This window comes from Erithacus rubecula (assembly GCF_903797595.1).
Source record: "Erithacus rubecula genome assembly, chromosome: 4".
Classification (NCBI taxonomy): Eukaryota; Metazoa; Chordata; class Aves; order Passeriformes; family Muscicapidae; genus Erithacus; species Erithacus rubecula.
Genome location: NC_136686.1, coordinates 68,476,670 through 68,487,211, shown reverse-complemented (window position 1 = coordinate 68,487,211; position 10,542 = coordinate 68,476,670). Strand labels below are relative to the sequence as shown.

General features: G+C 64.9%; 1 protein-coding gene across 1 annotated transcript; it reads right to left on the bottom strand.

Annotated features, from left to right (window-relative positions):
• Positions 1 to 2,415: 2,415 nt before the first annotated feature.
• On the bottom strand, positions 2,416 to 5,491 carry OPN1SW (opsin 1, short wave sensitive). The gene is made up of 5 exons (XM_079304611.1): positions 4,958 to 5,491; positions 4,393 to 4,561; positions 4,011 to 4,176; positions 3,175 to 3,414; positions 2,416 to 2,663 (listed from the first exon to the last, which is right to left on the bottom strand). The coding sequence occupies exons 1-5, from the start codon at positions 5,298 to 5,300 to the stop codon at positions 2,541 to 2,543; spliced, it is 1,041 nt and encodes a 346-aa protein (XP_079160737.1). The 5' UTR covers positions 5,301 to 5,491; the 3' UTR covers positions 2,416 to 2,540.
• Positions 5,492 to 10,542: the final 5,051 nt, after the last annotated feature.

Below are 10,542 nucleotides of genomic sequence, written 5' to 3'. Positions count from 1 at the left end.
GCCTCCTGGGCTGGTTCTAGCCTTGCTGGCTAGTTCTGGCCTCCTGGGCTGGTTCTGGCCTCCTAGGCTGGTTCTAGCCTTTCTGGCTAGCTCTGGCCTCCTGGGCTAGCCCTAGCCTCCTTGGCTAGCCCTGGCCTCCTTGGCTAGTTCTGGCCTCCTGGGCTGGTTCTAGCCTCTTTGGCTAGTTCTGGCCTCCTGGGCTGGTTCTAGCCTCTTTGGCTAGTTCTGGCCTCCTGGGCTGGTTCTAGCCTCTTTGGCTAATTCTGGCCTCCTGGGCTGGTTCTAGCCTCTTTGGCTAGTTCTGGCCTCCTTGGCTGGTTCTGGTCTCCTGGGCTAGTTCGGGCCTCCTGGGCTAGTTCTGGCCTCCTTGGCTCGTGGGCTCTGTCCCTCGCCCAGGGAGAAGCCCCATGGTGGCTCCTGGGGACAGGGCTCAGGAAAGCCACTCTCCCCCGGCACCTGGGGCTCGTCTCGTGGGTTTTCCCCGGATTTTAATGACTTTTGGGTTATTTTTGTATGTTTTGGTTTTACCACGTATGGAAACAGCTCCCTTGGCGCGGGGGCAGCGACGGGGCTGCCCGGGGGCCTGGAGGGAAATTGGGGAATTCACAGAGGGATTGGGATGAGAATTGCAGTTGGAATAGAAATTGGAATTGGAATTAAAGTTGGAATTGGAATTTGAATTGGACTGAAATTTGGATTAAAAATTGAATTGGAATTAAATGTCGAAATCAAAATTGGAAATTGAAACAGAAACAGAATTGGAACGAAAGAAGTGAAATTGAATTAAATGGAAACATTGATGTGAAATTGGAACAAAACGTGAATGTTGAAATGAAAATTCAAACCCAAGAAAACCCCAAAAACAGTCAGAGCAGCAGCAGGGCCCGGGGGTGGCCCCAGGGAGGTTGGACCCCCCTCTCCTGTCGCTGCCCTGTGGGATCTGGGCAAGACCCTTCCCCCCAGCCCCCTCCAAGTGCCTTGAACCCCCAAACCTGGGGGAGGGCCCCATCCCACCATCCCACCCCGCTCTGGACACATCTCCAGGTTTTCTCTCCTCCGTGTTGTTTGTCCCCCTGCAGCTGCCCGAGCTGTTTGGGGTCGGTCCAGCCATCTCCAAATTCCCAGGTTTTCCCTTAAATCCTTTCCCAAAGTTTCCCAAGGGCTGACCAGATCCTCTCATCTCCTCCTCCTCCTTTTCCTCCCCTCCCTAAATCCAGGGGTGAGTGGGTCGGGAATATGGCCCTTTGCAGGGTTTGGGAATCTGGGAGTGTTGGGGTTGGTTTTGCACACCAGGGATGGTTTGGGACAGAAGTGATTTTTGGAACCCTGGGAAAGCCTCTGGAGCAGCCACTCAGCCCCACAACAGCCCCTCTCCTAACATCCCTGCTCCATCCACGAGGATTTGGGGCCCTGGGACAATTCCAGCTGTGGATTTTTCGCCTCCTCCGGGTTTGTTCCTTGGTTTTCTCCTCGGGCTGGTTGAAGGGATCCGGATCGGTTGGAACTCAATAAACCTGTTCAGCCCCCGATGGGCCGAGGGGCACGGACCCCAATTCCCTGTTTGCCCCAAACCGGGATCGGGGGGAGCCCCTGGCACTGAGCCAGAAGGGTCCAGGCACTGGGGGGGTGTGGGGGGACACGAGGCCGGTGGGAGCCCTGGGGCGTGGGGGACTCAGCCCCACGGAGGGAATCCAGCCCCTGGATGGGGGGGCTCAGTCCCACCCCACAGATGGAGATGAGCAGCAGCATCCCACCTCCCTGGGGACAAGGGGGCACAGTCCCACCATGGTGTCAGGGGGGAGCACAGCCCCCTCCAGGGCCCCATCCCACCCAACTGTGGGGCAGAGTTGCCCCAGGGATCCCCATCCCACCCAACTGTGGGGCACAGCCACCACCAAGACATCACATCCCATCCCCTCCCACCATGCAGCACAGCCAGCTCCAGTTCCCATTCCTGCCCTGCAGTGGGGCACAGCTGCCCAGGATCCCCATCCCCTGCAGTGGGGCACAGCTGCCCTGGGGGATCCCCATGCCCTGCAGTGGGGCACAGCTGCCCAGGATCCCCATCCCCTGCAGTGGGGCACAGCTGCCCAGGATCCCCATGCCCTGCAGTGGGGCACAGCTGCCCCTGTGCTCCCCATCCCCTGCAGTGGGGCACAGCTGCCCCTGTGCTCCCCATCCCCTGCAGTGGGGCACAGCTGCCCCTGTGCTCCCCATCCCCTGCAGTGGGGCACAGCTGCCCCGGTGCCCGTGCCCTGCAGTGGGGCACAGCTGCCCCTGTGCTCCCCATGCCCTGCAGTGGGGCACAGCTGCCCCTGTGCTCCCCATGCCCTGCAGTGGGGCACAGCTGCCCCTGTGCCTGTGCCCTGCTCCCGGTGCTCCCGGTGCGGGTCCCGTTGCGCTCAGACCGCGGCCGTGGTTTATTGTCCCACCCGCGCTACATCCTAGGCTGGCTGGGGCCCCCGGGCGGTGCCGGCCCCACGGGGGGGTGGCCGGGGGGCAGCCGGGGGTCCCGGGGGCTGGGGCGGTGCCGGAGCCCCTCAGCTGGGGCCGACCTGGCTGGAGGACACGGAGGAGACCTCGGTGCGCTGGGCCGAGCTGGACACGTCGGAGTCGTCGGTCATGGGGCGGCCGCACACCGTCTCCATGATGCAGGCGCGGAACTGGGGACAGGGACAGGGCGCGGGGTCACCGGCCAGGCACGGCTCGGCCTGGGCTCCGCTGCTCCTGTGTGCTCTACCCTCACACCCCACTGGCCCCATCTCCTGTCCCTAGGGTCGTGGTGCCTCAGCCGTGCAGGTGTCCCTGGGTGTCCCTTGCACCCCACATGTGCCATCCCCGGGTGTCCCTGGGTGTCCCTTGCACCCCGCATGTGCCATCCCCGGGTGTCCCTGGGTGTCCCTTACACCCCACATGTGCCATCCCCGGGTGTCCCTGGTCCCCCAATGCCCTTGGGCACCCCTGCGTGTCCCCGTTGCCCCAATGTCCTGGGGTGTCCCCACCTCCTCTGTGTCCCCCTTGCCAATCTATTCCCCTCACACCAGTGTCCTGGGTATCCCAGGGGTTCCCCCTGCTTGGGTCTCCCCGAGTGTCCCTGGGGTCTCCCTCGGCTATCCCTGGGCAGCTCTGGGTGCCCCCATGGCCAGGTGTCCCCGTTGTCCCCTGCCGTGTCACCTGTTTGTTCATGAAGCAGTAGATGATGGGGTTGTAGACGCAGGAGCTCTTGGAGAAGAAGGCAGGGATGGTGACGAGGCGCAGGTCGATGCCGTGCTCGCGGTTGTTCACCATGTACATGGCCAGCGCCGCGTAGGGGACATAGCACAGGCAGAAGGAGCCCACCATGACCACGACCATGCGCGACACCTCCCGCTCTGCCTTCTGCGTGGTGGCCGACTCCTGCTGCTGCGCTGCCACCTGCACGGCCACGGGGACAGCTTGGGGCTGCCCGGGCTGCTGCCCCAACCCCTACCCCCTGCCCCTGCCCAGGCTGCTGACCCTGCCACTGCCCGGGCTGCTGCCCCTGCCCCTGCCCCAACCCCTGCCCCTGCCCAGGCTGCTGACCCTGCCCCTGCCCCAACCCCTGCCCGGGCTGCTGCTCCTGCCCCTGCCCCTGCCCGGGCTGCTGACCCTGCCACTGCCCCTGCCCCTGCCCCTGCCCGGGCTGCTGCCCTTGCCCCTGCCCGGGCTGCTGCCCCTGCCCCCTGCCCCTGCCCGGGCTGCTGACCCTGCCACTGCCCCCAACCCCTGCCTGGGCTGCTGCCCCTGCCCAGGCCCCTGCACAGCACCCCAATCCCTGCCCAGCCCCCTGACCATCCTCCTGCTCAACCTTCTATCCACCAACCTCCCCTCCCTTCCTGCATGCCGCCACCTCTCCCTCCCTCCCTGCTCCGAGTCAGTTCTCCCTCCCTCCCTCCTGCCCCCAGTCCCTCTCTGCTCTCCACCCCTCGCTCTCAGCCACAGGTGTGCCTGAGCCTGCTGCCCCCCATGTCCCCTGTGCCCCCGGGACTCACAGCCCGCAGGGCGCTGAGCAGCTGGGAGTAGGAGAAGATGATGAGGGACAGGGGGACGATGAAGCAGAAGATGAAGAGGAACCAGGTGTAGTACTCGCTCTTGTATTTGGTGCCCACCGTGTACCAGTCGGGGCCGCAGGAGCACTGCAGCCCCTCAGGGATGTACCTGCAGCACCTGCGCTCAGCCCTGGCTCTGGGGCACCCCAGGGCACCCCGTGGCACCACACAGCATCTCACAGCACCCCGTGGCACCACACAGCAGCCCGCAGTACCCCATGGTGCCCCATGGCACTTCTGGTGCTTCAAGCACTCACCTGGCACGCCCATGGCACACCCACCACCCCCACCTGCCCCTCCTGGAGCTGTTCCGCCCCGTCCCCACCTGCTCCAGCCAAAGAAGGGCGGGATGGCCACGCCCACGCCGATGATCCAGGTGGCCGCCACCACCAGCAGCGCGTGGCGCGAGTTGAAGCGGAAGTTGCCGAAGGGTTTGCAGATGACGATGTAGCGCTCGAAGGCCAGGAAGGCCAAGGACCAGCCTGTCACCAGCCCTGGGGGGACGAGGCTGCTGGACTCACACAGCCACCAGGGCCACCGGTCACCCCAATTCCCAGAGCCCCCAGGCCACGGGGTCACCCCAAGTCCTAGGACCCCATTAAAACGCAGTAATCACCCCTACCCTCAGTGGGCACCCCCGGATCACAGGGCTCAACCCCGCCCATGGGGTTACCTGTTCTGCCACCTTCAAGGATCACCCCAGCTCCCCCAGCCCCAGAAGAACATGATGGTCACCACAATTCCAGCCCCACCAGACCCCAGTGGTCACCCAACTCCTATAGTCCCACCAGACTAGGTCAGCTCCTAAGGGTCCAGAAGGTCACCCCAGCACGCCATGGTCAGTCCCTGGTCCCCGGGCAGCAGCCGAGTGCCCCGCAGCCCCTGCGTACCTACGGTGGCCCCTGAGAAGCCCTCGAACGCACAGATGTGCTTCCCGAAGACAAAGTAGCCCTGGGAGCTGGAGACGAAGACGGTGAAGATGCAGAAGACGCAGCACATGAGGCCGCTGACCGAGATGTTCACCAGGATGTAGTTGAGCGGCTGCCGCAGCTTCTTGTACTTGACGGTGACGATGAGGACGATGGCGTTCAGGGGGGTGCCCGCCACCAGCACCACCCCCATGAAGATGGTCTGCAGGTAGAAGGCCCACATGGGCGCGATGTGGTACTGGGGCCCATCCCAGGGCCCCACCGACGACTGGTTCTTGAACAGGTAGAACTCGTCCTCGTCCATGGCGCCGGTGCCGGGGGGGGCGCCTGCCCCCTGATATAGCCTGCGCCCCCAAAGCTCCTTAGGGGGGATCAGGGCTCAGCCCGGCCAAACTTGGGGATTAGGCTGGGCTAAACCCGGCTCAGCCCCTAATCGGCGCCCTGAGCCGGCCCGAGCCGATTGCTGGTGCTCTGGGGGATTTGGGGGGGGGGCAGAGGGTCTCCCCACAACAGCAGGGTATGGGGAGGGTCCCCAGGGGTCTCTGAGCTCGATCCTGCTCCTCCTGGGGTGTTCGGGTGTCCCCAAGTGTTGCCAAGCCCAGTCTTGGTCCCACCTTGATGGCCAGAGGTCCCCAACCTTAGTCCTGGTCCCACCAGGGTCCTCAGTGTGCCCCAGGGGGCCCCCAGCTCTGTCCTGGTCCCCCCAGCATTGCCAGGTGTCCCCAGGTGTCCCCAGCCTTGATCCTGCTCCCCCAGGATAGTCCAGCCCTGGATGCCTTGGGAAGAACTCGGAGTTTCCCTCATGAGATCACCTGCTGCCCCCACCCCAGCACCCCTGAGTGCCCCCCAGCTGCCTCCCCCCTCAAGCGATTGTTCCCAGTTCTGGCTTGGGGGGATCCCTTTGCTGGGGAGATCCCCAGTGAGGTGGGGGGAGTCTGGGGGTATCAAGGGGTGGGGGGGAAAACTGGGGCGCACTGCCTGAGGTGGGGTGTCTGACAGGGGGTGCTCATTTTTGGAGTGCAGAGCTGGGGGGGTCATTGATGAGGGGTCATTTTGGGGTGCCCTGCTGGGACTCAAGTCCCAGAAGACTCCCAGCATTTCCTGCCCTCCCTCCCCCCTGTTTGCCCCCCAGGCTGGGGCACCCCCGGAAGGATGAGCAGAAGCTGCTTAGGGGGGGGATTAGAGACCCGGGCCCCCCCGGGCTGGGGGTGCTATAAAGGCTGGGGCAGGGACCCTGCTGGGGCACCCGGGGACCCCCAGGGAAGGGGGAGTTGAGGAGAGAGGCGGGACTCCCCCAGGGGAAGCTGTGCCCACCCTGGGCCACCCCTGGGGTCTGTCCAGCTCTGGGGCAGAGATGGGGCAGGGGGCTCAAGGATGGGCCAGGGATGGGGCCAGGGGAAGAACAGGGGGATTGGGTGGGCTGAACTCCCAGCCCATGTTGTACTGGGCTGTGTTGTGTTGTACTGGGCTGTACTGTACTGGTTTGTACCGTCCTGTACTGGTCTACACTGGGCTGTACTGCACTGGGTTGTGTGATGGGATTGTACTGTGTCCTGTTGGGTTGTACTGGATCTGGTCATGATGTACCGGGCTGTACCGGGCTGTACTGGGCTGTACCGGGCTGTACTGGACCAGGCCAGCTGTGCTGGGCATCCCCACGGCACCCCCCCAAACGAGCATCCCCCAGTGGGTGATCCAGGGGACAGACATCCCACACACCCCACCCACCCCACCCACCCCACACACCCCACCAAGTTTCCCCATGTCCGTCCCTGCCGTGGGCTCCCCTTTGGAGCTGGGCTGAGTGGGGACACAGCCCAGGGGGTGCGGGGGCAGAGCTGGGGCACCATGGGGCACAGCCAGGCCTTGGCAGGGCTGCCCATCCCGGGAGGGGTCCCAGGAGGGGCTGGAGGTGGCACCAGGGCTTTGGGACAAGGTGGGGGTCAGGCACAGCTGGGACTCCGTGGCCTCAGAGGGCTTTTCCAGCCTCGGGGTTCTGTGGTTCTGTGGGTCTGGGTTTCTGTGGTTCCATGGGTCTGTGGTTCTGTGTTCTGTATTTCTGTGGTTCCATGGGTCTGTGGTTCTGTGTTCTGTATTTCTGTGGTTCCATGGGTCTGTGGGTCTGTGTTTCTGTGGGTCTGTGTTCTGTATTTCTGTGTTCCATGGATCTGTGGGTCTGTGGTTCTGTGGGTCTGTCTATGATTCTGTGGGTCTGTGATTCTGTGGGTCTGTGGTTCTGTGTTCCATGGGTCTGTATTTCTGTGGTTCCGTGGCTCTGTGTTTCTGTGGTTCCGTGGCTCTGTGTTTCTGTGTTTCTGTGTTTCTGTGGTTCTGTGGTTCCGTGGGTCTGTGTTTCTGTATTTCTGTGGTTCCGTGGGTCTGTGGTTCTGTGTTCCGTGGCTCTGTGTTTCTGTATTTCTGTGGTTCCGTGGGTCTGTGTTTCTGTGGTTCCGTGGGTCTGTGGCTCTGGGATGTGGCCGGGTGTGGGTCTCAGGGGGTGCTGCTCCCCCCGGGTGCAGCAGGAGGTGCTGAGTGTGGAGCTGCTGGGACCCCCAGCACGGGCACCACGAGCCCCCCCAGCCACTGCACCAGCCCCACACCGACCCCTGCCCCCCGCCCCCCCTGCTCTGTCTGCAGCCCCCCAGCCCCCGCGGGACCCCCAGGGCCGCCAGGCGCTGCTCTTGTGGCCCCACACGTGTCCCTGCTGTCCCCATGGCCTTGCTCTCTGTGTCCCACTGTCCCCGTGCCCCTCGTTCCCTTGTCCCTAATGTCCCCCAGCCCTTGTCCCCATGGCCACGTCCCCATTGTCCCCCTCTCTGTGCCCATGGTCCCCTCCCCACGTCCCCCCATTCTGAGGACCCCGAGTGCTCCAGCCCAGAGGCAGGACAGGGTGGGGGACACCAGACTCGGGGTGTCAGCACAGGGGGGGCAGCTCTGCCCCGTGTCCCCTCCCCAAGAGACACCGCCCGGGTCAGGTCCCACCATCATCTTCCTCTGCCTGGCAGAGCCCAGACCCGGCGGGCACCGGGACTCCGTGTGAAGCCCCCCGACCCCCCCAACAGCATCCTGAACCCCCATCCTGGACTACCCTGACCCCCCCGGACTGCCCTGCCTTCTCAGACCCCCGGGACCAACCTCGACCTCCGCAAACACTTGACCCCCCCTCACAGACCACCCAGACCCCCCCCCACAATCCACTCGCTCCCGTTCCCACACCTTCACGAGTTCGGGGGGCCCTGTGGCGCTGCGTGCCCCCCAGCCCCCTGTCCCGGGTATTTTGGGTGATGATGTGTTGGGGGTGCCCCCCCCCGCGTGCCCCCCCGGGTATTTTGGGTGCCGGTGCGTGGCTCTGACTCGGCAGGTTATTTTTAGGTGTTGGCGCAGGCGCCACCGCGTCACCCCCCCCACGTCACCCCCCACGTCACCCCCGGTCACCCGTTGTCACCTCGGGGTGCCCCCGGGCCGCCCCCCCCCCCCCCGCTGGAAGCTTCCAGGGCAGGCACCGGAACAGGGGAACACGATACTCCCCAAATCACCCCCCCAAGGACCCAGATCTGGGTCACCCAACTGTGTCCCCCCCCCCACCAAGGGTGTCGAGGAGGCCTCGGGCTTCTGGAGTGGGGGGGCAACATAAGAGGGACTCGGGGGGCAGCGGGGTTCAGGGGTCACCCCAAAATATAAACGAAACCCCTTCCCAGGCGTATGCCACTGAGATGGGGAAACTGAGGCACGGCCAGGGGGACCCAGGGCTGGAGTCACCGGGGGGAGCGGGCAAAGCCGGGGGGCTGGGTGGGGGGTTCCACGGCGGGGATGGTTCTGGGGGGGGTCCCGGTGGGTTTGTAGGGATCCTGAGAGTGTTTGTGGGATCTCAGTTGTGCCCCTCGGGGCTGGGGGAGAGCTTTTATGCGAGTTTTTTCGGGGGTCCCCAAGTAGGAAGGGATGAGTGAAGGGGGTTCCGAGTAAGTTGGGGGGGGGCTTTTGTGGGGGGTTTTGGGGTGCGTAGCGCTGCTGGGGGCTGCGGTGTCGGGGTGTCAAGGTACGGGCATCAGGATAACAGTGTTGGGGTGCTATTGGGTGCTGAGGTTTTGGGGTGTCGAGGTTGCAGGTATTTGGGATGATTGGGGGGTGGATGCTGGAGTTTGGGGTGCCAGAGTTTCATTGTGTGCCAGTGTTTCAGTGTAGGGAGGCTGGGATATGTGGGGGCCGAGGTTTGAGGGTGCTGAAGTTCAGGTGTGCAAAGGTTGGGGGTGCCAGTGTCTGGGGGCAGGGGGTTCTGAGGTGCCAGAGTTTAGGAGTTTGTGGCACTGGACTTTAGGGAATTTGGGGAGTTCCGGGGTGTTGGGGTGCCAGCGTTCGGGAGTTTGTGGGCCCCGGCGTTTTGGGGTGTTTTTATTTGTGAGTGTCGGTGTTTGGGGTTACTGAGGTTTTAGGAATATCGAGGTTTAGGGGGTGCTGATGTCCGTGCGTTTTCAGAACTGCCAGGGTTTGGGGGACCCTCGATCCAGAAGTCGGGGGGTCCGGGGTGGTGCAGGATTCGGGGGTTGCGGGAGGTGCCGGAGTGCGGGGGTTCGAGGTTTGGGGAGTGCCGAGGTTCGGGGGTTTGGGGGTGCCGGTGTCTGGGGGTCCGGCGTGAGGCGGGGCTGTAAATAGCGAGGGCCGGGCCGCCCACCCCCGGCCGCTCGGGCGGTCTGTCCGTCCCTCCCGGTCGGTCTGTCCGTCCCTCGCGGTCGGTCCCTCCCCGGGACGGGGCGGGCCGGGCCGGGGCAGCGCTTAAAGCCGCCGCCGCCCCCGGCCCCGCCACTCGCCGCCGCCGCCCCCGGCCCAGGAGCGCTCCTGGGACCCCCGCGACCGCCGCTCCGCGAACCGATCGGAACCGAGCCGGGAACCCACCGGACCCCCCAGCCCTCCGGGACCCCACTGGAACCAGCCCCACCGCCGGTGAACTTGCGCCGGGACAGACCCAGCCCCGACTTCCGGAACAGGGACCCCCCCTCCCCAGGGACACCGGCACCGAGCAGCGAACTCCTGTCGAGACACCGGACTGAGACGGGACCCCGTCCCCGGGCACCGGGACCCTCCCTGAGCGCCCGGACTGACCGAGGACACCGTCCCCTATCGCCGGGAACTGGGGACCCCACCCAGGACACAGACCCCAATCCGGACCCCACCACCCAGGAACCGGGACTGACCTAGGACGCCATCCCCAAGCAGCGGGAGCCCCACAGCGGGCACCAGCACCCACCCAGGCCCTCACCGGGGACACCAGCTCTGACCCAGGACAACCGTCCCCGACCCAGGACACCGTCCGCAAGCCAGGACAAACCGTTCCCCGGCTCGCAGAACCCCACCCCGGGACCCCCACAGGACAACCGGCGCTGGTTCGGGACCCACACCCACGGTACCAGGATCCCTTCAGGACACCGGGACTGACCCGGGATCTCACCCAGCAACCAGAAGTGACCCAGGGACCCCCCGCCCCCACTCTCTGAGGACCCCACAGCACCCAGCGCCCCCCCTGCCCACCGAGAACCCCCCAGCCCCTCCAG